At 47.6% G+C, this 26,827-nt stretch overlaps 2 protein-coding genes and 1 long non-coding RNA gene across 4 annotated transcripts; 2 read left to right on the top strand and 1 right to left on the bottom strand.

The window, feature by feature from the left end:
• The first annotated feature begins 340 nt into the window (after positions 1-340).
• LOC129188735 (sterile alpha motif domain-containing protein 9) lies at positions 341-6,753 on the top strand. 2 transcript variants are annotated; one of them, XR_008572690.1, is made up of 5 exons: positions 341-484; positions 881-1,548; positions 1,896-2,172; positions 2,246-6,436; positions 6,610-6,753. XR_008572690.1 is itself a non-coding variant. In XM_054789672.1 (4 exons), the coding sequence occupies exons 2-4, from the start codon at positions 892-894 to the stop codon at positions 5,875-5,877; spliced, it is 4,566 nt and encodes a 1,521-aa protein (XP_054645647.1). In that variant the 5' UTR covers positions 341-484; positions 881-891; the 3' UTR covers positions 5,878-6,644. The 2 variants fall into 2 exon arrangements, 1 of the variants encoding a protein (XP_054645647.1); XM_054789672.1 differs by having other exon boundaries at positions 2,246-6,644.
• frem1b (Fras1 related extracellular matrix 1b) lies at positions 6,076-26,827 on the bottom strand. Its single transcript, XM_054789671.1, has 36 exons — positions 26,721-26,827; positions 25,968-26,210; positions 25,806-25,900; positions 25,180-25,439; positions 24,856-25,055; positions 24,166-24,489; positions 23,005-23,113; positions 22,799-22,930; positions 21,357-21,701; positions 21,147-21,289; positions 20,872-21,068; positions 20,708-20,798; positions 20,465-20,632; positions 20,194-20,402; positions 20,039-20,132; positions 19,652-19,904; positions 19,376-19,564; positions 14,928-15,116; positions 14,592-14,788; positions 14,267-14,477; positions 13,501-13,645; positions 12,443-12,584; positions 12,176-12,377; positions 11,430-11,694; positions 9,501-9,921; positions 8,489-8,690; positions 8,186-8,330; positions 7,977-8,106; positions 7,838-7,910; positions 7,513-7,662; positions 7,164-7,426; positions 7,054-7,098; positions 6,831-6,992; positions 6,639-6,757; positions 6,474-6,559; positions 6,076-6,389 (listed from the first exon to the last, which is right to left on the bottom strand). Exons 2-36 carry the CDS (start codon positions 26,184-26,186, stop codon positions 6,202-6,204), a joined length of 6,363 nt encoding a protein of 2,120 aa, XP_054645646.1. The 5' UTR covers positions 26,187-26,210; positions 26,721-26,827; the 3' UTR covers positions 6,076-6,201.
• On the top strand, positions 6,851-10,205 carry LOC129188737 (uncharacterized). Its single transcript, XR_008572691.1, has 6 exons — positions 6,851-7,005; positions 7,080-7,633; positions 7,829-7,937; positions 8,056-8,322; positions 8,508-8,727; positions 8,816-10,205. It is a non-coding gene; the product is annotated as an uncharacterized LOC129188737 (long non-coding RNA).

Below are 26,827 nucleotides of genomic sequence, written 5' to 3'. Positions count from 1 at the left end.
CTGACTTGAATTTCACTGCTTTCCATTTTTTTGCATTTTCCTGGTTTCTGTTCAGTACAGATAAAGAAATTCTAAGATATCAGTTTCTCAGTAGTATTTCAAATGGGGTGGGCGTGACAACATTTGCCCCCTGCGGAGGCATGACAGATAATAGTTGAGAACCATTGCTTTAGGGCATTTTTGGATGTGCACACATTTGGCCCTGAGAGGACCCTTTTAGGGATGGAAACCAGTGCACTGTGCCTTTGGCGTCATGTTATTATTGTTGGGACCATGGAAGTGAAACATTCCTCGTATCAAGTTTCTTCTTGCAAGCTTCTTGCAATGTGTGCTGAACAGCAAACATGAGTCAGCACAATCACTGTCTGCTCTTAGAGTCACGCCCCCTTCCACAAGACCACCCCTTCCTCCCTTCCCCTCACCTCCAGGAACCAGAGGGAAAACGAAAGTGGTCCCGAAAGAAGAGTCCCGACGACTATATGAGGTAAAAAAACAACAACTCCAAACCTGTAGCTAAAAACTAAAGATTATGTTTAAAATGTTGTATTAGAAAGATTTTTTTTACATTTATCTACATTTGAGACAAAATCATGGACTTCCTGTTTGAGAATACATAGTAGGTCACAGTAGTTGATGATGTTCACAATGTTGCTTGTGGCTTTTGAATCTCGTATGTTCACTAGTTGTAACAAGAAAAGACACCAAAACTGTCATTAGTGAGCTTTACAATGTTTACAATTATGTTTTCTTTCGTACTTTGTACCGCAGTGTGTACACGCACATCCAACACAGTACTGTTGTATTTCATTTTGTCATGTCTACAATACAAGAGTAAAATGCAGTTCACGCCACCTAAACCAAATGTTTGGTTTGCTTCCAGGTGGGTCCACAATGAGCGGGTCCCAGTGTGAGCTACCCGATCAGGTAGCAAAGTGGACCACAAAGGATGTCGCTCGCTGGCTGACCTCAGAGGTCCAAGTTCATCCGACTTTTGCAGAGAAGTTTGAAAAAGAAGATGTGTGTGGAGAATTCCTACTGACCTTTGAGAAAAAAGAAATATTGGACATGGGTATAAAACATGGTCCTGCGGTCAAAATCGCCAGGTACCTGGAAAAGTTGAAGAAAGAAGAAAAAGGTTCTGAGTTGGAGTCTCGAATTCCCTGCCTTGTTGAGCAGTGGACCAAAGAAGAGGTGTACCAGTGGTTGCTTCCTCATGTGAAAAACAACAAGCAATATGCAGAACAGCTCCTACAGGAAGACGTCTCTGGAGACTGTCTGCTTTTCTTTGGGAAGAAGGACTTCAAAGACATCGGCATCAGAACCGGTCCAGCTGTGCACATTCTGAAAAAACTTGCCGAACTCAAAAACCAAATGGAGCCGCCGCTGCAGCCCAGCATTACCACAGACGAACAGAAGGTGGCCATTGCTCAGGCACAAGCTAAAGCTGACTCTAAAAAAGTGAGTCAAAAGCTGGCTCCTTCAACAAAGAACATTCCAGATCCCAGACTGAACCCGCAGGTTGTGCTGTCCAAGAAGAAACAAGTCAAGGTAACCTTCTCTATGAAATAAGGACTGATGAACCACTGATTTGTTTCCCATAAGAAAATAAGGAACTCGAAATAATTTGTTCCAGGGTCCTACTGTGGCCAATCATAAAACCTACATCCTATTGATGCCACTTTAACCATATTGTACCTAGCAACCACAACACAGACATTTTTCCTCTGTTTTCTATGTTATAGTAAGTTGTATTTTCTGTTCTATGGTTATCATCACACTTCTCTTTGACATCGCTGGTATTTCCTGAGGTGACATCACAAAAAAAAGCATTAAAAGCAAGCAAACCTATGGAAATTCTCCGCTTGACCACTCTCTGTTGCTGTTTGTCTTAACAGGACGCAGTCCAGAAAGACGCCTGCAGGAGATTGACGCTCCAGAACATATTGGAGGAACTTGGAAAAGAAGACTTTAAAAAATTTCAGTTCTTCTTACGCGACAAAAATAATGAGAAGAATGTGCAAATTCCTTGGGGCAAATTGGAGGGCAAGGACAGGGTGGACACCGCCAAATTACTGAGCGACCACCACGGGGACCAGGCCTTAACAGTGACACAAGAGCTTCTGGTCCAAATCAATCAGCACAATCTTGCTAGCAGACTGACAAATGTCATGGGTAAGCTGTCAAACAGTTGCTGTAAATGAAAAACCTATTCATGTTTTTCACGTTTTCGTGTTGTCGTCTTCAGTTCAGTCAGGTCAGCTGATGTCCTGCTCGGAAGAGGCGGCGTTAAAGAGAGAAGCGAACCAAGGAGAAAAACTGAAAAATCTGCTGACGTGCGGTGGTAACACCCTGGACAGCTATGATCGATTTGTTGTGGTGGTAAACAAGAGCAGCCCAGAACAAGTCCAGCACCTCCACTTTCTGACCAAACTCCAACTGTTCTGCGTCTTGGACTTTGACCCAAACTCCAACAGCCCTCAGGGATTGTGTCACTCCTACAAAGAGACACGGGTGGCCAATCTGCACTCCCCATCTCAGTATCAGGGCCGAATGGACTCTGTGGTGACCAACCACAACCTCTACGATCAGACCAGCTGGGTCTTCTGCAATGGCAGACACGACATAAACAGCGAAGCCAACAAGGAGCTGGACTACAAGACGTGGTGGAAGAAATCTTGCAAAGATGTTGAGCAGTTGGTTGCATTAATTTGTAGCTGTGACTTTGTTCGTTATGGAAGAGGCCTCATCGTTTTCCTCCTGCTGTCGCCTGTGGACACGGACAAGGACCCGTTTTTTGAGACCTACAGGTCTTTCTTGAAACACACAGAGGAGCAAAGCATCATCACTATTTGTGAGTCCGCGAGCGCCTACGCCAAATGGAAGGAGCTCATTGTTGAGAAGTTTGACTTTGACATGGACCCGCTCTCCGTCTACGAGCTGACCCTCAGCCAGGTCAATGGAACCGTGATGGCGCTGGCGCCGTTCAGCCAGTCGCCTGCAAAGCTGCTGCCGTCGTCAGACTCCAGCGCCGTGGTGCTGAAACAGAAGGACGAAGACTTATTGACGGCTTTGGACATTTTGTGCCTGAATCAGTGTGAAAATGTCTATGAAGACGAAAGCGGTCCTGAGTTTCAAGACTTTCGGATGCGACAGGAGGAGGAATTCTACCGAGGAGGCAAAGTCAAATGGTGGAACTTTTACTTCTGTGACAAGGACAGTAAGAAGACATTTGTCAAGAGAGACAAGTACCAAAATGTGATGGGAATGATTCGCTCTCAGCAGAGAGACAGCAGAAATGCTTGTGTGCTGCTGAATTTCTTCCATCATCCAGGCTGTGGCGCTACCACCTTAGCCATGCACGTCATGTGGGACCTTCGCAACGACTTTCGATGTGCGGTGTTGAAAGACACCATGCTACCTAAGGAGGACGTAGCCGATCAGATTATATATCTCATGAAGCTGGAAAGTGGAATGCCGTCTCCGGTCTTGCTGTTGGTGGACGACCTAAAGGAGACTGATAGTACTCCCGACCTTGTCAACTGCATCCGCAAAGCGGTGGAGTACTCGGCCAACTTGAATGTGGACGACACACCAAACTGCAAAGTCATTGTCCTGAACTGTGTTCGCTCGCACAGCCCAAAAGAACAGTACAAGCATCACAACTCTACACAGTGTCAGTTCATCACCGCTTCGCTGTCACGGCACGAGCAGGGAGAGTTCGAGAAGAAACTGGAAGAACTGCAGGAAACACATGAAAAGCCCGAAAACTTTTACACCTTCATGATCATGAAGAGCAATTTTGATCAGAAGTACATCAAGGATTTGGCTCGCAATACACTGAAGAACTTTGACATTGACACTGAGGATGACAAACTCTTTGCCTTTCTGGCCTTGCTGAACACCTATGTCTCGGAATCGGGAATTGCACTGTCGCTTTGTGAAGACTTTTTTAGGGTGAAAATGACGCGCCACCCAGAGGACTGCGTGTTGGACAGGATGAAGGTCTACTCCAACGTCCTTATTGTAGACAGAGTGGAAGAGTGCGGAGGATACAAAAGACTTCGGATCCTCCATCATACCATTGCGGACGCCTGCTTGGAACAGTTGGAGCGGGGCTACTTCCTGATGGTCAGCGACATCACCTTGCAGATGCTTCACTACGATCTGTTCTTCAGGGAAGGCGTGGTCAAAGACAGACTGATGCTCTCCATTGAACGCATGTTGATTAGAAGACAACGCAAGAAGGATGGCGATGAAAGGGAGCCGTTCTCTCCCCTCATAGACAAAATCCACCAACAGCAGGGGGGACAAACTGTGCAGGACATCTTTGTGAAAGCGTCCTCCAGGTTTAGTCAGAGGGCATCTATCCCTCAGGCCCTGGCGCGGTATCTGTACATCAACGAGCGAGACTTTCCTGAGGCGCTGAAGTGGGCCGAGAAGGCCAGGAACATCGCAGAAAACCCATACACAATAGACACGATTGGACAAGTTTACAAAAGTAACCTGAGATCAAATATGGACAAAGAAAAACAAGAGATGTCTCACAATCCGCAGGACTTGGATACCAACATTCACTTAGCCATCAATGGGATCAGAGCTTTCCAACGAGCCCAAGAGCACTCGGACAGAGAGGACAATTTGCAAGTGGACAAGCCCGATGATGAGTCAGGCAACTTCCCCCGAAAATCATACAATATTTTTGGTCATGTGGGAGTACTAGAAATGTCTTTCCTTGTCTTTGAGATCCTGGCTAAGCTACCTTTCTTCGAGGAACGTGACCCCATGAAGAAGAAGTACTTGCAGAGTTTTCTGAACGGCTCCATTCCAATCGGTAGCGTTCACAAAGACAGTAGCCACGTAAACGACAGATATGCAGAGATCATCAAGGACCACGAGCTCTTCCTGGTCCATCTGAAGCCTGAAGTCAAAAAGAAGTTTGACTTCCTCAACTGTTACTTCACCTACACCAAAGGCAACTTTGAGTTTGACACCGTCAACCACAGAACAGTATGTGACCACTTTAAAAAGTACGTGGATCTCTTCTGCACGGCGCCAGAGGAGCTGAGAAAAGTGAAAGAGGACAATCCCAAGCTGAAACTTAACTTGATCATTGAAGAACACAGGATGTATTTGGAAAAGAACCAAGCGGACACCTTCTCTGGAATTCTTCAACACTTGGACAGGCCTGCCGAAGAGATGGAGAAAATTGTGCAATGTTTCGCTTTTTTGCAACAGACAGTCAAACAAAAACACAACATTCAAGTGAAAATCAATTACATTTTGGCTAATGTAGTTCTTTACATTCTCAATCCAAAGTCCAAGCTGGTGAAGAGCTACAAGCAGCTGTGTGATTTGCTTCTGGAAGCTCTACAGGCTGTTGGACACCATTACACCTTCCCAGACCCGTACTACCTGGCTCTCCTCTTCTTCTGGCCCACACTGTCTGAGGAAAACTCAGAAATTCGAACATACCTCAATGCCATCCGCTATTCGTCCCGCAAGCACCTGTCCAAGTTGTTCTACAAGAGGAGCACTATTGCACACCTGTACTTGGGAAGAGAGGATGGACTCAAGAGACTTGTGTCAAAACCCAGTCTGGATAAGAATTTTCTTCCCAAAATGCCACGTGACACACTGGCACAACTTTGGTGGAATGGAGACATCTTTAAGGAGAAAGACATCAGCAGCCGCCTGCTCCGAGTCAGCGGAACCATCGAGCAGGGAGAAGTCTTCGCCAACTACGGTAGACTGAAAATTCCTGTGCACCCAGCGCGCAGGAGCGGAATTAGAAGCGGATGCAGCACAGAGAAGATATCCTTTTATCTGGGATTTGCTGTCAATGGGCCGCTGGCGTACGATATTCAGTATGAAAATTAGTGTCTGTATGTAAATATTCACTTATTGTAAGAGGTCATCCTCAGGGAAAAAACATCCTGAACAAATAAATGTGACATTGTTTTCATGGAGGTGTCTCACACTATTTTTTACTCAATAAACTGACAGCTTTGACTAACTTATCCCACTTAGAAGCTTTGCAGAATTGAGAATTTGCAGGATTTGTAGTTGATTAGGTGAGGAAACTGAAACTTTGTGATGATGAAACAGTTCTTTAATGTATTGTTAGTATCTAGTGTACAGGTGTCTTTTAGCATACATCGTTTATGAAAAAAGCAGCATGATTCAATATGAAAACCTCAATATTTAGTGCGTGCTTGCTGGCGAGGAGCAGATGAATGCGTGTTCAGTTTCGGCGCTACAGTTTGTCGACGTCCAACGCGAGGCCTGTTCGACCAGCACGCACTCCGAGGCAGCGTCAGGCTCATCGGGTCCTGGCACCGACATCTTGACTAGCGGCGTCTGCTTTCCAACACTCAGACCTCCAGGCTGGCCTGAGGAGCAGCAAGACGAAGCCATGGCTAAAGAGATGCAGCTTCAGGTTTGGCTTTTTATCAAGTTGTCATGTTGTTACTCACTGATCCAAAATGGCTTCCTCCCACCAAACTTCCACAGCCATGTAAGGTCCCGTCTGGACCGAACACTAGCCAGGCTACTGTTAAACCTGTAAAATGGGTGATTTTAGTGACGCTAACTTGAACACTGACCACTTAGATTATCAAGTTGGTGGGGGAAAAGCATACAGGAAGGAACATGTGCGCTCAGCGCTGGCCCAGCTGCTAATGGAGGAGCTGGCGAGGTAACAGCGCCCCTTGTGGTGAGTCCAACCGTCTTCACACCAGCTGCTGAGAGACCTCCCGTTCTGTAGATGCAAAAAAAAAAAAAAAACCCTCAGAGACAGGTGACATGTACATCCTCACAATGTCAGAACGTACTTTGTGCTGGCGTAATTCTGCCTTCTGTGTGGTTCCTGCATGATCCAGCTGAGGGGTGTTTCCGAGGCGCCGATCCTGCAGAAAGTGTGCGCTGTGCGAGCTGCCCTGCATGGCGCCCCTTGGTGTCACCTCCTCCAGCCACAGAGGAGTCAGACTGTGGAACTGATGGAAGAGGGTCAGTACAGGCCTGGATTTAATTCTGGTTGTTATTTTTTAATCTTACTGTCCAGACTTTCTGCTCCGGCCTAGGTCCTGCTGACAGACGCACCTGAACATCAACATGGGGAAGATGTTTGTCCTGACGTCCTCAGAGGAGCTGAAATAATTGCTCACCTTGATTCCAGTACTCCCAGAATTCCCAGCAACTTTCTGCTGCTGACCACCAGAGTGGGCATGGCCAGGGACTGCCTGGTCCTCCGGGTAGTGATTGCGGTCCGGAACATCTCCACGAGGAGGATGAGGCTGGTTCTCCCAAAGAAGCTCCGCCTCAATATCTGTAACAAGGTCATCCTCCACTGGTGGGAGAGGAGCAGGGATGGTAGAAGGGGGCGGGGGCGTGTCTTCTTCCACGCTCAGGTCGCGGGGGTCGCATCTGCCTGATGGGACAGCAGGACCACTTTGAGCGGGGACCCATCCAGACCAAACCTGATGGCGGATGTGTGGCTGCTGTGAGTTGTGTCACCTCCTCTCGGGTCGATGATCTCCACGTTGGCTGAGGTCCTCCGTCCCAGGACTGAATTCTTTGGATTCTTCAGAGTGACCGTGAAAGTCTCATGATTCTCCTCCAGTCCGTCGTCTTTCAGGTAAATGTTCCAAGTTTTCATGTTGACTCCTTGAAGGAAGCACATCTGGTTACTACGGTTACGAGGAGCTGGTTGCTCCTTCCCAAAGGACTTCTTTGACCTTGTTACCTCCAGAGCGTTACTTTTTCTTGGAAAGATTTTTTTTTAAAAAGCCTTTTGGAAATCAAGCAGTGACATCATTCTTATAACATGCAGTAATCCAACCTGGGTCAAACTGGATGAGTCCGGCTGTACTGTGTGTGAAATCCAGGCCAAGTTTGGCGGTCCCGTCCTCCACCTGCGAGAATGCAGTGTCACTTCTATGGTGAGCATCAGAACCTTTCTTTCCTGACCCTGTCCTTACCTGGATGGCCACATAAGCTGGCTCACTGCTCTTCCCGCTGCGCTGGATCTGGACCTGAAGCATTCCCGCTGTTTCGCAGGTCCGGTAGCAGGTGGCCGACAGCTGGACTATGGACCAGGACAGCTCCAGTCTGCAGAAGACATTCAGTCATATGACCAGTCTCTCTGAATCATCCGCTGTTCAGTTCCCAGATTTGGCGACAAACTAACGTTTCAGGCAGCGCCGTGTTGCCGGCTGGGTCGCTGAGGTGGAACTGGAAGCTGTCAGCCGTCACCTCCATGTCGGCGGGAAGGACAAAGACCACCGAGCGGCGCTCCACGTCTCGCTGCGTGAAGCGACCTTTGATGTAAGCTCCTGCAAGATTAACCACAGAACTATGAGACATGAATCCCAGTTTTTCACACCGACTGAAAGCAGACATGACGGGAACAGGTCCATGAGCAAGGAAACCGCAAGAGCTTGAAGAGAGCATTTTAAGTGACACATGACAGGAAGGCAGGCGACCATCTTACCTGTGAGCATGTTTTCCAGGTAGCCAAAGTGTGGCGGTCTGATGACAGAAAACTGCAGCTCATCCACCGGACTGTCGGCGTCGGCCGCTTGCAAATGTCTGGAGGTGATGAAGATGACCAGACGCCCGTCGCTCAGCTCCACCACCTCGCTGGGGGTTCCCTTGATGGTCAGAGTTGGGGGCAACCTGTCCACCTGCTCCACCTGAGAGGACACAGGTCACCGAGACCTTATATCAGAGGTGCAGTTTCATGTATTTCCTTACCTTTGGGACCATTTTAGAAGTACATATACTGTATGTTGTAACTTTTCTTTCTCTCACACCACAGGCCTGAAGACGAGCACTCCTCCCCCTTGCACCTTGGGGTAAGACTCTTGCTGTGTACCTTGTTCTGTTTAGTGTGTATGCAGTACTGTGTTGTGTGTATGTAATATTGGACTCACTTTATGGATGTGATCATTAATTTACCCGACAATATTTCCATCCATTTTCTATACCGCTTCTCCTCATTAGGGTCACGGGGGCTTGCTGGAGCCTATCCCAGCTGACTTCGGGCGACAGGCGGGGTACACCCTGGACTGGTCGCCAGCCAATCGCAGGGCACATATAGACAAACAACCATTCACACTCACATTCATACCTATGGACAATTTAGAGTCTCCAATTAACCTAACATGCATGTTTTTGGAATGTGGGAGAAAGCCGGAGTACCCGGAGAAAACCCACGCGCACACGGGGAGAACATGCAAACTCCACACCCCGACAATGTTTATTCAAGTAAAAATGCTCCTCAGCTCTCATGAAAAATGAGGGCGATGGTGTAGGTCCTCTTGCGGTTCTGCACTGCTGCCACTGGATGTCGCTGCTCACTCCTGTTTGCAATCAAGTTTGTTCAATGTTTTTTTTTAACAGTATTGTATTTTTAAAGACTATATGACTGATGACAAATGTATTTTTAAGTTTTTTTAGCTCAAGCAACGTCACAGCAGCCAGTAGTAGAGCTCAATGCTCACCTGTATGACGAAGGCAACAGGCTCCTCCCTCAGCTGTCCAAACTCCAGGAAACCTCGGTTGTTTCCGTCAGAGGGCAGGAAGTAGAACCTGTCCATCTCTGCCGGGCTGCCCAGGCTGTGCCGGTAAGCCAGGTGGCGCTGGTCCACGTCCTTCTGGGTGAACGTCAGTGGGGGGGTCAGCGGAACCCCCTTGAGCAGGAGGCGGCCATAGCGTGGCGGCTGAGTGACCAAGAAGCTCAGGTTGGCAGCGGCCGTGTCGGGGTCGCTGACCTGGAGCTGGTCAGCCGTGATGGTCTCTGTGGCGCCGTCCTGCAGGCCCAGACCCGTATTTCGTTCCAGCGTGGGCGGGATGCGATCGCCGAGCTCAATGTGGAACTGCAGACTTCCAGCGCGTGACGAGTGGCCGTTGGTGATGACGAAACTGTCGTGACAAACATCATCTTTATAGTTAGAACCTACCGAGATCTTTGGTTTATGTTTGTGCTCATCAGTGTAACGTTAGTCATGCTAGTCAGCATACTAATAGGCGTAATAATAGCTATGCTAGATGCTAATAAACAAAGTAAGGTAAAATTGCTGTTGTTGTTCTTTGTGAACATGCTTTAAACTTTAAACCTTAAATCAGGGGTGTCCAAAGTGTGGCCCAGGGGCCATTTTTGGCCCACAGCTCATTTGTTATTGACCCTTATAAAAAAAAAAACAAGCAATGAGATATAGTATTAGATATTACACTAAGTTGCTTTGTCACCTTTAGCGCAAAGCAGAAAGATGTGTCTGTTTTGTTTGTATAGTTTAGCATATAATAGCTACACTGGATTGGTTTTAGCATCTTTAATGTTTAAGTGGTGCTCCACAACTCCCTTTTCCTCATTAGCCTTGATGCTGGATTACAAAGAAAAAAGCTTTCTATAAATAAAAATTATATATTTTCAAAAAAATTGAAGTTGCATTTTAGTACACGCATACACACACACACACACACACACACAGAGTAGCGAGTAGCACTTGTGTTGGGGATGTTGCCAACACAATCTGTGTCTTCGCCCTGCAGCCAGTCAGCTGACAAAGTGCCGCGGGCCTCACCATCCTGAGCCACCACAAACACACACACACGCACACGCGTCCTGGTGCAACATCTGGCTCTGGTGTCGGCCATGTTTGCTCAGGGACATGTCTGTGGCCAACGCCATGTTTGCCGCCGTGCCAACGTTGTTGTTGCTCTCGTAATCATGGCCATTCATCATCTGCTGTCACCAGGCCACATGTCACCTTTTGACACACACACGCACACCCAGGTGTGTGTTCACGAGGTGACACCTGAGTCACGGTAACGCCCCCTCAAATGACTCGTGACTTTGAAAGTGTACCGCAATATAGATGAAATAACGGTTAATGTTCCTATGTCATTTCATGGAATACAGTATTACGTTTTTAACAAACATCTTTTACAAATGAAGTAAATCAAGTATCTCTTTTAGGTCTGTATTTCAAGATTTGCAATTAATATATTTCATTTTTGTTTTAAAAGTGCTGCGTGTAACGTGTCACTTGGACACGTGCATGCGCTTCTTGGCCACGACGTGCTTGCTGTTTGGCCGCCAGATCGCCAGCCGGTTTGGGCGACTGCGGCGGCGGCTTGGGTGACAAACCTGGCGAGTCAACACAACTCCCCCAACATCGCCACCTGCCAAACTGGCAGCCGACGCACTTCAACATCTTTCTGCCTTTTATCACTTATTATTTAGCGCCATGTCTTTGGGGTTATTATAATTATGATGATGATCATGATTAATGTTATTAGAATTATTATTATTGTTTGTTTGTTTGTTTGTTGTTCATTTATTGTATTTATTTAAAAGTAATTCTGGCTCACTGAAAGAAACAACCAGTATGTTTTGTTTGACCTTTTAACCTAGGGCACAGACTGACCTGAAGGTGTCGCTGTGGTGGGTGTGGTCATTGTCGTGGGTGTAACACACTCTGTGAGCCGCTAGGTCCAGTTGCGTGAATGTGTGCAGCGGTACGCCTGTCTGCCGCACGCTGTGCACGAGGCCGTGACGCGGCGGCACTGTTACCGTGTAGACCAGCTCGTCCGGACGCCCGGCACCGTCTGACGCCACCAGGAAGTCAGTATTGAGGACCACGCGCTGCCCCTCCACCAGCGGCACCACCCTGCTCATCAGCGAGATGTCTCCTGTGTGGGTCAGAGGTCAGACGGTTAACAACGTCATCCTTGTTTATCACAATGATTTGCTAAAAAGAACACCGCCATGGGGAAGGGCGTGCATGTGCACCATGAGGTGCAGTGTGCGCAGCTGCTGCATTCCGCTGTTAATAATTCAGTGGCTGAGGAGGTCGCTCCTTTCTCACCTCAGCCCCTCTTGGGTGGATGGGGCCTGGTGCCACAAGGGTGAGGTCTCGTGGTGGCGTGTTCACCCAACTGGCAATGCTGGCACTGCGAGCGGCACGTCAATATTGCATGAGCACACTAAGGTGCGCAAAGGTACCGGGTGCGTTCGGTTCCGCTTGGGTCCAAATGTGCGACTGCACCACGGACGCAATTTTGCAAGCGTATGCAGTGTTTGGCTGTCGTGCACACACAGAATTTTCTTCCTGTCACCTAAAGACCGCAGCTTAATCGGCCCACCCTGACGGGGTTCTTACTCGGTTGTCACCTTTGTGCACGGTTTGCACGGCAATGAAGAAGCTCTGCGGTGGAGTGTCGTTGTCCAGGTCGCTCAGGCTGAAACGGAAGCTGTCGTGACCTTTGAACCCGGAGGCATTGGTGGGGGCGTGAGTGTACCACAGGCGATTCATGTCCACATCGTCCTGAGTGAAGTTCTGACCGGCAACCAGCTCTTTCCAACCCAATTCGGTCTGGAAACAAATCACGCTAGCAAATGTGGGCTCTGAAAAACAACATTCTCTGTGCCTGTCCTAACCTTCAGCTGCAGTTTTCCAAAGCGGGTGGCAGCATTGAGGAAATAGAACACGCCGCCAGACGGTGTGTCCGCATCCTGGGCCTCCAGAACCACACTGGAGATCACTCTGTGGCCGCCAGACTCCACCTCCAGACCGGCATTCCTAAAAGACCCCACAGAGGTTGATAGATGTCATTCCGTCATCCTAGTGGCCACAGGTGGAATACTCTCTGACGAGGAAAAAGTCCCAAGATGTGTGCTGAGAAGTTTAAAAGTGGAAAAGTAAACATGGATGATGGCATCACTTCCTGTTGTGTGAAAGCAGCCAGGAGGAAAATGCATGCAACCGACTGGACTAAATGAGGAAGCGTAAAGTTTGTGTGACAGCAGGTTCCTCCTGCGGGATGGCGGATGGTGGTACGGGTGACGGTGTTCGGGGTGGGGGGGGGGGGACATCAGAAAGCGTCTGTCTGTTTCATCAATCGGAAGTAAAATCCACGCAGGACACACGAGCTGCCACGTTCATCCTGCAGGACGGCACAAACAAGGATGCAGGCATCTGCCAAGTCTCGCCGTTACTTCCGCCTGCGTGCGCCTGACAGTACCAGCTCGGACTGTGCCAGCACCCTGGTCTGGGGAGGGGGGCAGGGGGTGCGGGGATGTTGGGACAAACGGGGAAGCCAGTGAAGGGTGCAAATTCCCAATCACTCATTCAAATGAAAATATTGTGTGGGTAGCCACCCACTCAAGCAAAGCGACCCACCACATGTTCCCTCTCAGCCCAACCCCCCCCCCCCCCCCCACCCGCCCCCCTTCCCCCACAACCACCACAGATACCCCTCCCCCTGCCTGCCCCACGACGGCCACTTGGCCAGCTCGCAGCTGACACTGTCTTTGTACATCAGAGCAGAGCGACGTCCCACTTTGAGCCAAAAACATGTTCTAAACAATTTGACTGAGCCCTCAGCTGTGTGTGTGTGCGAGTGTGTGTGTGTGTGTGTGTGTGTGGGTGTGGGTGTGCGTGCGTGCGTGCGTGCGTGCATGTGTGTGTGTGTGTGTGTGCGGACGTGCATATGTACTTGAGCAGCAGAGGTTTGTGGTCGTTGAGCGGCAGCACCGTGACCCAACTCGTCCCCTCGACCGCGTGGACGCCATCTGTCAGCCGTAGCATCAGCACGTCCTTCAGGGTTTCCGTGTCATCGTGCATGTACACCAACTTCATGCCTGCATGGGGGAGGGGGGGGTGGTCACATAAGCAAGTAGTTTTTAATTTATGTGACTTTTTTTTAATGACATTTTTTTGTTGTAGCAATCTTATGATCATGATTATATTTGTTTACCTACAATATATTCATATAAAATAATATAAAACATGAAATGTATAGATTTTTCTTTGAGATAAAAAAAATATTTTTATTTTAATCATACTACTATACTTACTTTACTTTATCGTACTACTTTTGTCATAAGGATAATTAGTAATATGGCAAATAAACACTACATTAGCATATTTTGACAACAACATTACATATATTTACATGCTGCCAAGATGCATTATGAGTACATTTTTAGTGATGTAGTTCTTTAACATTACCTTTGTACATTTATTGTGGTATTATTTCTATATATATACACTATTTTTACTGTCGGTAATCTTAAGCACAATGTAATTTAACAATTGTATGTGAATAACATTTAATTATTATTTTATTCCTACAATAATATTTAATATAATTAAGTGCATTGTCACTAGTAGTCCAGTGAAGAGGCCTTGTTGTAACCAACTACATTTGACCCAAGTGATGTTACAGTTGTTTAGTGCATGAATCATCAAATCACCCTCACCCTCTCTGAGTTCGCGCAGTGTGAAGGAGGTGACTACTAGGGCAGTGGTCGTGTCTTTGTAGCGTCCTGTGTCGGTGCCATGGATGCCATTCATCAGGCTGCCGTGAGCCGGTGGCCCCACCACGGTGAAAGTGAGGACATTCGGGGGGGCATCAAGGTCGAAGGCGTTCAGGATGGAGGGGGTCAGCTCCCTGATGCCCCCCTCCTTTACCTGAATGAGTAGTCGTACAGTTTTTTAGCTTTGTTGTGATTATCTGTAACGTGTGTTGTGTGCGGTTACGTTGCCATGGTTATAGCTTAACCATGTGACTTCTTGAATACGTACGGTGAAGTTGGCGAGCTGCAGAAAAGGCGCCTCATCATTGATCGGATTGATGATGATGTACAAGGGGACAGGGGCAGAGTGATGTAGGCCGTCACTCACGCTGATGAGCAACTGGTCTATGGTTGGCTCCACCCCTTTGTGCTCCGATTGGACGTAGTTGATGAAGCCAGAGGTCAGGTGATCCAGGCTGAAGGATTCTGGGAAGAAAAAAGATCTGGTCTAAGAACCCTACAAAGTAAAGCGTCACCCCCTAACTACACATGAACCAGGTCTAAATGTCCCCACTGTGTCCCCATTGTGTCCCCACTCTTTCCCCACTAGCAGACACATACTCACCCACAGGGATCCCAGCATTGCTCTTCTCAGAGCCGGCAGTTGGCAGCGTGTTCTCCAGGAAGCCGTGAAGAGGTTTTGTGTCGAGGTGAAAGGTCAGCTGTTCGGGGGTGCTGTCTGGGTCCGAGGCCCCCAGGATCCCCACACACAGACAAGCAAAGGAGCCCTCGTCCACCGCCAACATGGAGTCCGCTGTGTAAAAAAAAACACACACACACACACACTTTACTAGTCAATTGTCCTCATCATTTTTTATTCTATGTACTTGATCAGTATACAGTGGTGTGAAAAAGTGTTTGCCCCCTTCCTGATTTCTTATTTTTTTTGCATGTTTGTCACACTTACATGTTTCAGATCATCAGACAAATTTAAATGTTACCAAAAATTACAAAACATCCAAGCCACTGTTAAAATGCCTTTGTTATTTAATGGCATGTCTTAATGGACCTCAATCAATCCCAACCCGTTTCAGCCATCCGGCCTTCATCAGGCGGACAAACAAATGTCAAGATACACCATGTGAATTTAAATCAGATGTTCCACCAATAGAACTTCTCCACCTACAGGAGGGCGTGTCATAGTGGAAAGCACACCTATGTGGGCCACCAGATAGCAGTGTTAACCCCAAACACACACAAAACAAAACAACAACAAAAGGTCTACAAAAACACAGTGAAATCAATGTCCTGGGTATGTTGTGGCTTGCAGTTTATAAATCCAAAAAGTCGCACCTTGTTTCAAATCTTTAATCCGGTGTCCTTTGCGTACTGTGTCCGGTATATGGTCTATTTAGACCCCATAGACCCTCAACGGTCTATGGTCTGGTTGGATTACGATCATGGAAATCCAAGAAGTGTCCTACCGTAGGGTAGTTGGTGTTTCCCGTGTGAATAGCATATTTATGCTCCGCCAGTCTATCTTGTAGTCGTCTTTTTGTCATTCCAATGTAGATTACTTTGCAAATACGGCATTCCAGTCTATAAACAACAAATGTAGTCGTGCAATTGATAAAATGGTTAATTTGAAGTTCCTTTTGTGAATCATTGTCCAACAAAAGTCTTTGTAGGCCATATATTTGTGCAATGATTACACTTATTACATTTATATGAACCAACCGGTCTAGATCGTAACCATGTCTGTTTAGAAGCTGATGGTTGATAGCTATGAACCAGTTTATCTTTCAAAGTCGGACACCTTTTGAAATGAACAAGTGAAGCCTCTGGAAATGTATTCAGTGGTATCCTGAATATATGCTGGAAGTATGGGCAAGTGTGGTTTGATAAAATAATCCAAATGATTAAAATAATCAAAATAATCAATGTACTTATCTGTGTACAATGTACTTAGCATATATTCAGGAAACCACCGATGTCCTCACTAAGGTAAAACAATTTAAAAACATAGGTAAAGAGACTTATTTAGTCACTATGGATGTTTATTGTGGATTGTGGAATATGGATTGTTATACACAAATATAGAACAAAAAGAGGGTTTGGCAGCTTTGAGCTACTTTCTTGGTAATCGCCTATCTACTGAATTGCCACCAAATGAGTTTTTAATGTAATTCATAGAATGGACTTTGAATAATAATTTAGTTTTTGAAGATGAAATATTTAGACAAGTGAAAGAATGTGCTACGGGTGCTAGTTATACTGTAGCCCATCATATGCAGGCCTCCACCTGGGTAAATGGCTACAAGACTTAATCTTCAATAAGGATAAGAATAAGTTCCTTAAATACATAACTTGGTGGGGACGGGGTCAGGGTCAGAAACAGCATTACAAGAATTTTACAATTTTGTTAATAATATTAGTCCAAATATTATACTTTCACTGGAATATAGCCTAGCCATGTAGCCATAGTCATTTTTTTAGCCTAGCAAAAAGTGTAGAAGTCAAGACTTCTACACTTTTTGGAGGTCCTGGTAGCGTTCCTCATTATTCCTTTTTTTAAATTTAAATATTAGCCTATGACAACACAACTGAACACAAAATGCAGTTTTTAAATGTCACTTTTTATTATTGAGGAACAAAAAAAATCGAAACCTACATGGTGCTGTGTGAAAAAGTGATTGCCCCCCCTGTTAAAACATAACTTAACTGAGATTAATTGAGATCTAAACAAAACCCCACAACAACATCCAAGGAACCGCAGGCCTCAATTGCCTCAGTAAAGGTCAGTGTTCATGATGCCACCATAAGAAAGACACTGGGAAAAAAATGGCCTGCATGGCAGAGTTCCAAGACCAAAACCACTGCTGAACAAAAAGAACACTAAGGCTCGTCTCAATTCAATTTTGCCAGAAAACATTTTGATGATCCCCAAGACCTTTGGGAAAATACTCTGGTGTGACGAGACAAAAGTTGAACTTTTTGAAAGTGAGTGTCCCATAAAAGTAGGATCTGGAAGACTTGCTGTGATAAATGGAACCATGAATTCTGCTGTCTACCAAAAAATCCTGAAGGGGAAGTCCGGCCATCTGTTCGGAACCTCAAGCTGAAACCAACTTGGGTTCTGCAGCAGACACACTGACAAGTCCACCTCTGGATGGCTAAAGGAAAACAAAATGAAGACTTTGGAATGGCCTAATCAAAGTCCTGACCTGAATCCTATTGAGATGCTGTGGCATGACCTTAAAAAGGCGCTTCATGCTGGAGAACCCTCCAATGTGGCTGAATTACAACAATTCTGCAAAGATGAGTGGGTCAAAATTCCTCCACAGCGCTGTAAGAGACTCATTGCAAGTTATCACAAACGCTTGATTGCGGTTGTTTATTTTTTTATTTAGGGCAATCGTTTTTTCACACAGGACCATGTAGGTTTTTTTTCTCCCTTAATAATAAAAAGTTTCATTTAAAAACTGCATTTGTGTTCAGTTGTGTTGTCATTGACTAATATTTAAATTAGTTTGAGGATCTGAAACATTTAAGTGTGACAAATATGCACAAAAATAAGACATCAGGAAGGGGGCAAACTTTTTCACACCACTGTAAATAATGTACTTACTGTATGTACATTTGGGTTGCTAATGAGGGATGCCAGTCATTGATGGTGACAAACAACAAACAATGTATGTAAATGTGATGTATGAATATAATTTGTCATTTTATTTGACATGTCTGTTTCAGTTGTCAGTCTCTTCACCCTCTTGCTAATTAGTCTCTGTGTGTGTGTCCTGGATGTGACTGATAAACCAGTGTCCCTTCAAAATAAAGGACAAGGTAAGCTGGATTTCTCTTGTTTTGGCTGCTAATGCTCTTAATGCGGTGCATCTTTATTCTCTGTTAATTAATTTGACCAGCAAACGTCGACTGGCATGTGACGTGCATGTTGTTGTGCTGCATGAATGCATGCTGGCACGCTGGCGGGATTAGTCGCAATTCGCCTGCTGGACGTGCTGCCCAAACCCAATGAGCATTCAGAGACTGTTGCGTATAATAGACTTTTGTTTTGTTAACACACGCACACAAATGTTCCAGGAGTTTTCTGGAACTTCCTGTGATTCCACATGTGGGTCATGTTGTACGTGTGTGACATTGATGAAACACTTCAATCATTCTCATGAAAACTTCCTAGCTTGTAATTGGCTGTCAACAAGGAGTGATGTCATCAGCCCAGCAGCCATGCAAGTGTTCAACAGACACACACACAGAGACGTCACATTTACAACAGCGTTATTATACATGTTAAGGCTACAATGAAATACTGTCTCGCTTGTTTTTTATTGTATGACAGTGAGTTATGTTAAAATGAGTCTTAAAACATTTATCATGTATGGAGCTTCCATAGGTTTTATGGTGGCCACAGTTTGACACAGGATCAGATTATTTGTATTCACTTTATTTCCTATGGGAAACACTGCTTCTAAATCTGAACGTATAATCTTTCACCTCAGAGGGTCCAGTGTATGTTGACTGATTCCAAAGAAATGATACACAAAAATGGCTAAAGGGATGCGTGTTGTTTGACACACACACGCACATGCTTCCACACGCACACATGGTGTACATTGATAAACAAAGACCTCCTACAATCCCTTTTCTTGGCTTGGACACCAGCGAGAACCATCATCCTCCCCAGGAGTGTGTGCAAGTGCGTGTGCGTGCGGGTGTGTGTGCATGTTGGTTGGTGCCAACACAACCTGGTCGTCAGTGTTGACAATCAACTTAAGGCAGCAACGCTTTCGACACGCTGACACCTATCAGTGCCAAACACACCGTGCTCTCTGGGAAGGCTTCCCAACACCCATGCGCACACACACACACACAATACTGAGTTGCGTGTGTGTGTGAAGACAGAATAATAATTTGTCTCTTTTGTTACAATTTACACCCAATGACGCCCCGCACTGTAGTAATGTATTGTAAACTGTAAAATGAAAAAATAGTAAAATGCAAACTTCCTGTCCTGGTTAGTAGCACCATCTTGACCTAAGGTGGCAACAAACTCACCCAGAATGACGGTAGGGACTTTGTTGTTGACAGGAAGTAGAGTGATGTTGAGGTCGTACACAGGAAGTGAACCATGGAGCGGGACAGGCGGGGCGTCTCCATGGCAACAGCCGTCCCTTCCGCCAGCATCAACGTCAGAGATGATGAGGGTGACTGTGTCATGTACGGGCTGTGGTCCAATCTCTCCTCCTGCACATGAAGAGAGAAAGCTACTTTTTAAAGATAACTGCCAACCCCCACCCACGTCTCCTCAGGGTGCCTCCCTTGATGCATCACCTGTGTGCACATAGTACACGTGACCCTGCAGCAGGTCCTGCTGGGAGAACTTGTCTGCAGGTAGCCCCGCTCGCTGCAACTCCCCTCGGCCAGGACGCCGCGCCAGCATGTAGGTCAGCTGGGCGTCCTCGCTGTCCTGGTCCGTAGCCGACAGGTAATCCGCTGTCACTTGAACCCGCCCCCCCTCCTGGCAGCTCAGCTGGCCTCGTAGACCCCCACCCAGCTGAGGGGGCTCATCGTTCATGGGCAGCACCTGAAGAAACAGAGACGTGTTGATGAGTGAACAGGATGCACCATGGCTAGCATGAAAACTTTTCTTCTTCTGCCGTCTTTCCAGCTTTTCTGGAATGCTTGAGAACATTCCCAGTCTGGCTGAATAGGACTCACCTGGATCAGCAGTATGACTTCGGCCGAGTTGACGCCATCTGTCACCCGAAGAGCCACGTCATCCTCGTCGGTCTCTGAGTCATCGTGTATATACCTGCATCAAAGCAAAATTCATCAGAACCAAACAAGACATCTTCCTCACGCAGGACGCCGACCTGACAGAGAGCTGTCGCAGGTCGCTCAGCGTGAACCACTCTCCCTGACGTAGTGTCCGCCCTCGCAGCTCCAGTCGACCTCTGCGTGCTTCCCGCTGAAGCTCCACCCTCAGCGCTTCCTCCATGCTGTCACGGTCGCGGATGAGGAGGTGCTCCTCTGTCACGAAGGCGCCGCCCCCTTCCTCCACCCTCAGTAAGTTGGTGAAGGCCTGAAGGCAGGGAGGGTTAGCAGTTCAACTCTAACGGGAAGAAGTACCTGACGACCTCTCACCTCTGGTGCCTGGTCGTCTACGGGGGTGATGGTGATGTTGAAGTGCAGGCCGGAGACTGTGCCGCCGTGATGGTCGCTGACAGAGAAGATGAACTGGACGAAGAGAGGGTGTGGACCAATGTCCTCCACTGGCGGCATGAACGCCACCTTCATGTGGTCCACTGCATGCTGGGACGGCAAAGCAGACAGGTGATGTCTACGTGCAACCTCAGAGAATCAAGCATTGAATGTGTTGTGATCAACCTGTGTGAAAGACATTAGCACTGGCGCCATCGGGTCCCGCCTCATTGGGGTGCCACTGTCTGTGTAGAAAAGACGCCCGGCGTCCATCAAACTGGAAATGCAAAGGAGGTTAGCGCTATGTTGGTAAAGTTAGCAAGATCATTAGCCACAACAGCAGGCGTTACCCAGGATGTAGTGGGCTGAAGCAGGGCCGAGTGATGACGTATGTTAGGTCCGTGTCCGGGTGTTCTGTGTGGCTGAAGTGCAGGTGGGCCCGCGTGATGTAAACCACCTGCGTCTCCTTCACCGTCAGTCGGCGGCTGCTTCCCAAAACTTCCACAGGCAGCTGGTCCTCCACTGGGAAAATGCTCACTACCACCGTCTGGGAACGAGCAGAGCGATGAGGAAAGCATTGCTGGGGGGCGGGAAACGGGTTGGTCCACTGGCGGTGGTGACTCACGTAGGCGTGTGAGAGGTTTGGTGGCTGCTGGCTGTCCGACAGTGTGAAGTCAAATGAATCTTCAAAGTTTTCCTCCCCTGAGTGCTGGTAGTAGATCTGACCCAGGAGCACATCCCGTTGGAGGAATCGGTCCACAGGAAGTCCTGTAAGGATGAATCATCATTAGCATGTTTTCTTCCACTGTGCCTCCAACAGCCAGTGCCCCCTCACCTGGCTCCTGGGGGGAGGTCTTCCTGATCAGCTGCCCAGCCTGAGGGAAGGTGGTTATCTCATAGAGGATGTAATCATCGCTGGAGTCCAGGTCAGAGGCCAAAAGTGTGGATTCCTGCAGCCGCACAGCGCCGCCTTCCTGAACCTCCAGGGCCACGTTATTGACCAGGAAGGGTGGCGAGTCATCTTTGGGCAAAATGTTGATGGGGAACTTGTGGCGGATGCTATGGCGGCCGTCGCTGATGCGAAACACGATGTGGTCACTGGTCGTGTCGCTGTCCGAGTGATGGTAGACCACCACGCCCTCCCTCAGGTCCCGCACTCGGAACATGAAGGCCTTCCTGCCTGGAGACAAAGAATCAAAAAAACGATCAAGCTGAAAACTCCATTTCCCAAAAACCTCCTTAAAGCTTTTTGTTGTTCACCGTTATGAGGTCATCATCATGAGACACTTAAAAGCAAATATAATTGTACTGTTTTTAAAGAGTTTATAACGTTTACGTTACAAGATGAATCCTTCCTTTGTCGTGTTTTGATGCTGTAGGAATAAAAAGTAGGTCGCGTCATCTGTTGGCGCTCATCTGCTGGCTGGCCTTTCTCGCAACATGCTAACGCTAACAGCGCGGTGTCACATGACCATGTGTTGTTGTGGCGTCTGCGTTTCGCACTTTGATTCAATTACCGACTGCGACACGTGCGCCATCGCCGCCTGGAAGTAACACGTTTGTCTTGGCGCCCGAAGGCCCGCGCTGCTGTCAACACCAAAACATGGCGTCCGTCCCGGTGGCTGCCCGCGTGCCAGGATGGGGATGGGGGGGAGGGCTTCCTGTGTGCGTGCGCATGCCAGGGAGACATAAGGCCAAGGTCACATGACAGCTTGAGAGACGAGCGGTCGCAAGCCCAAAACTCATTAGCGACGCTAGCGACGGTCCAAGTGATGGAGAGACGTTGGTAATTGGGCCCAAAGGTGGCGTTGGGCACCCGGCCCATCAAGGACCGCCGGGGATGGGAGGGGCGTGTGTGCGGTGGGACAGGCACGCGTCCATTTGGCTGAAGGCGTTGGACGAGTCCCCATGCTGTACCGTCCTCGCCCCCACAGTCGCTGCACAGGGGTCAGCCGAGCCGCCAATCCCTCAGGGACGTGGCGTTCCTCACAGGCGTGATGAAGAGGATGACAAAACTTGGATTAAAAGTTTTTGTTGACCTTTCAGAAAAATAACACGTCAACATGGAATCATGTAGCGTCCAATAAAATCATTTCACTTCAAGACCCTCCCTTTGTGAAAGATCAAAGGTCCCTGCCTCCTAACAGCTCGCTGAAGTGACTTGCGGCCTCCAATCTGCTCAGGCATAAACAACGACACGAGTACAGAAACAAGCCCGCTACCCCGACTCACTAGGTCCGCTCATCTGAATAAAAAAATCTGACCTCTGATCCTCACCTCTCACGCTGAGCCGTCCGTGAAGAGGGCCGTCCACGGCCACCAGGAAGACGGCGTCAATGTTGTCATTGTCCACAATTTGCAGCTGCTCCCATGTGATTGGTCGGGCCTGACCCTCCAGCAGGTCCAGACCTGAGTGGCCACAGGTACCGTCATCATAAGAAATTCTAGTGATTGTGTACTGTGTTGATATTTGCATACAGTACCCGTGTTCCATGACACTCTGGGTGCGTTTGTCTCTGCCACTCTGATAGACACGTGGACCAGGATGGGTGGGCTGGATGCAAAGGAACCATCTAAGGCCTGGAACACCACCTGAGACAGGACCACATCACACAACTGAGACACCTTTCTCATCTCCACTAAGTATACATAATGATTTTCTCTGTGTGTCTTGTTGTTTAGCTTGGTAACAGGCTAGCACACTAGCTTCCTGATATTCCTATAAGCTAGCGTAGTAGCTAATGAAGCAAATTTAGACCTGTTTAAAGCTTTTAGCTCAACTTTTTTCCTTTGCTCAGCTAAATCTAACAAATTTGGCTCATTATAAATCACCTAACTTATGGAGACTATATTTTGATTACCGAAAACCAGGACACTCAGCCTGGCAATGAGATACTCAAATGATACTGCAAGTTTACTAAAAAATGCCTAATAATTTCAATACATTTAACGTATGCCTCTTCTGTATGGATAGAAAATTGTTAATTACAAAAATACTATCGATAACCAAAGACACAAATTTCAAAGGAATAACGTTCCAAAACCAGCACAAATATAATTCCAGAAACAGAATGACACAGGAACCTGAGGTCAAATGCTTTTTAAGTTTTGGAATGTAACAAATATTTTCAGGAAAAATGTGCCCTCTAAAGTCGCAAGAACTTGGGAGTTTGAACCATCATTGCGCTTTGCATGTTCAATTTTACGAGACTTTAACTTGACAAGCGTCAGAGGGTTTACTCCATCCATGTTTTGCTTTTTTTATGGGCTTTTTGGCAACACTAATTCAAAAAGACACTGACACTGCAGCCTCTCAGGATTATGTCAGATGCAGCAGAGTGCCCGAATGCCGGTTAATCTAATGGCCCAAAGAAAACCAATGAAAACCAGAACATGTTCATCACTTTCTAAAAACCCAGGACAGGATGTGAAAACCGGACCTGTCATGGTAAAACAGTACGCTTGGTCACCTTAACAAACAAATTTCGGCGGCAATAATGTGTAGATTTTGACGTCTTGAATGGTGTTTTGTTTTGGATTTACCTGCTAACAGTTTGTCTCAGGTTACTAGCATTAGCATGTTTTTATTCAGTCCAAGCAAAAGTAATCTTTTGGAGATGTTTTGATGAGTGGCAACGTCATACCTCCATGTTGTTGCGTTGCACTCGACTGCTGTTGGGCGGTTGGTAGGCCACCTTCAGATTGTGGAGGTCCAACCATGTGAAGGACCCGATGGGCTTGGTGTGGTCGTCCAAGTGGGCGATATAGCCTTCAGGGGGCGGGATGGTCACATTGAACACTAGGTGTTCTTTGGGCGTCTCGTGGTCTTCGGCATCCAGGGCGGCAGTGGTGAACGGGGTGAGGATGAACTGGTCCACTTCCAGGATGAAGGAGGCCATGAAGGCAGCCTGAGGCGGCTGGTTGGGCATGGCTCCACGTATCAGAACCGGTAACCACAGCGTCTCCATCTTGATGGGGAAACAAAACAAAGTGGTCACGTGCAAGCCGGGCTGTAAGTGACGATCACGCAACACGTCGTGAAGACGCGGTGAAGAATATTTATAGATGCCAAATCTCTTCAGACGTTCAGCGAGAAAAGTGTTGGGACACCGCTTGCCTGCCAACAAACATCAGAACTTATCACATTCCTACAACTCTTTGAGTTGATGCAGATGTGGACTAGCGTGAACCATCTTTGCTGCTACACTGCTACCATGGTAGCATTTGCAGAGGTTAGCTAGCATGTTAGTGTGTTGTGATGTGTTTCAGGAGGACTTCAAGGAAGGCAATTTTGAACACAACAAACGTGGTCCAGATGGCCACATGACGTGTACCTCCAGCAGTGCCCTGGTAGCCTGCTCTCTCAGCTCCACGCTGATGGCGATGTAATCAATGTCAGGAGATGGCGGACTGAGGTGTTGATACTTGAGGCCTGAGTTCAGGAAGTCCTGGCAGCTGGTTTTCAGGAAGTGAACCTGCTTGGTGCCCCCCACGCAGGCTTTGTTTCCCGGGCAGAGTGCCGCCACGTCACGACCTGCATGACGATGGAACATTTGTGACAAAAGATTTTATTTTTAAAAACTACATGTTGACATCTGTCAGGGTCCACTGACACCTGGTACCAGAACCAAGCAGTGGTTTGACCTGTAGTCTCATACCTTTCCTCTGGGAGGTGTCGTCCTCCCTTACCAGTTGACCAACAGCCAGCACACCAGCGCCGGAGGTGACCAGTCGGACCGTGCACACTGCGTCACCTCTGGCTCTGATGTTGAGCACCGAGCGGTCAATGGCATTTGACAGCGCGTAGAAATCAGGAACCACCAATCCAGTACTACCCAAGTCTACTAGGCTGGATCCAGAATTCACCACCCGCACCGGCAGAACCACCATCTCCACCAATGTGTCTGAAGATGAGAACCTCCATAGAGAGACAACGGCAACTTTGTACTGGACCAACTCTACTGGTGTACTAGTCTAGGACTGAATATGACCTTGGACTTGACTGGGCTAAGGACTACATGAAGAATTTGGTCTTATTTCAGGATTTTATCTGGATCATGGGCTCAGGACTCAGTGACAAAAGACGGGACTGGATTCAGGACTAGAGACAAATAACATAAATGAATTCAGGACAAAGAACAGGAGTGGATTCTGGGATAGAAATAAAGAACAGGACCGGATTCAGGACTTGAGACAAAGAACAGGGCTCAATTCAGGACTATAGAAAAAGGACAGGACTAAAGGACAGGGCTGGATTCAAGACAAGAGACAAAAGAAAACCAACCTGTAGACCCGCAGCAGGACAGAGTCGTGGTCCAGCAGAGGACTTCCATGGTGTTGGTACTGGACTTGCTCGGGCAGGAAGTCACAGTCGAACACCTGACAACAAAATAGCTGAGCGCGTACTGACGCGGCAAGTCAGAGGTCAATGTGGGCGTATCTGCACCTGTGGTGTGAGGCGGCCCACCCGTTGCATTACGGGCTCGTTGAGGACCACCTCCACCTTGCAATGGGCGTCGGCCTCCACGCTGATGGTCAGCTGCTCTTTGGTGAGGAAAGCATATCGTCCCCTCGCCACCTCCATGCCAATATTGACCGCCACCAGCGTCCCACCACCCACAGCTGCCGCCACCGCCAGCAGGAGAAAGGCGCTAACGGTGGCCATGTTGGACGCTTGTGTGAAGACTTCCTGTGAGGAGGTCTGCATGTCACTCTTTATTACTATTTATTTATACATGCTAAACTTGAACCTGTTCATGTGTAGCTAGCTGACTTTAAAGTCCCACAAACGTTTTAAAAAAAACTCCCAGCATGCATTTGCTCTGGCTCTGCCCACCACTGCTCCATAGAGCATTCTTTCAGCTGCAAACAAACAAAAGAACTTTAAGGAGCTGTGTCACCCCACTCAGGGGCTGGACTGGAGAAGGTTGGTCTTGGTAAAGGGGGGTTGTGGTCAGGATCAAAGCACCAGTACGACCTTCCGCATCACTTCCTGTAACGCCATGTGGTTTGTCGTTGTGGAGGCGGAGCTTGGTGTGGTTTGTAAATATTCCCTGCTGGAGTCCACAGCTGGACAACCGCTCAACGCGCGTCCTGCCAGGTCATGTGACTCCACGCTTTGTGTGTTCGTTTCTACAAAGGCACGCTAAGAACAACTTTGTTGTGTAGCTGTGCGAGTGTGAGGCTAGTTGTCACTTACCTTGCTGAGTGTGTGTGTGTGTGTGTTGCTTTGTCTTCAGTGCACGTGCTCACGCACACATACACACACACACATGGACGTCGGGAGCGTGCGAGTTGTGCAGCGTG

Source organism: Dunckerocampus dactyliophorus, chromosome 10 (genome assembly GCF_027744805.1).
Source record: "Dunckerocampus dactyliophorus isolate RoL2022-P2 chromosome 10, RoL_Ddac_1.1, whole genome shotgun sequence".
NCBI lineage: Eukaryota > Metazoa > Chordata > Actinopteri > Syngnathiformes > Syngnathidae > Dunckerocampus > Dunckerocampus dactyliophorus.
The sequence above is the reverse complement of the archived record's forward strand: the minus strand, read 5'-3'. Positions and strand labels throughout refer to the sequence as shown.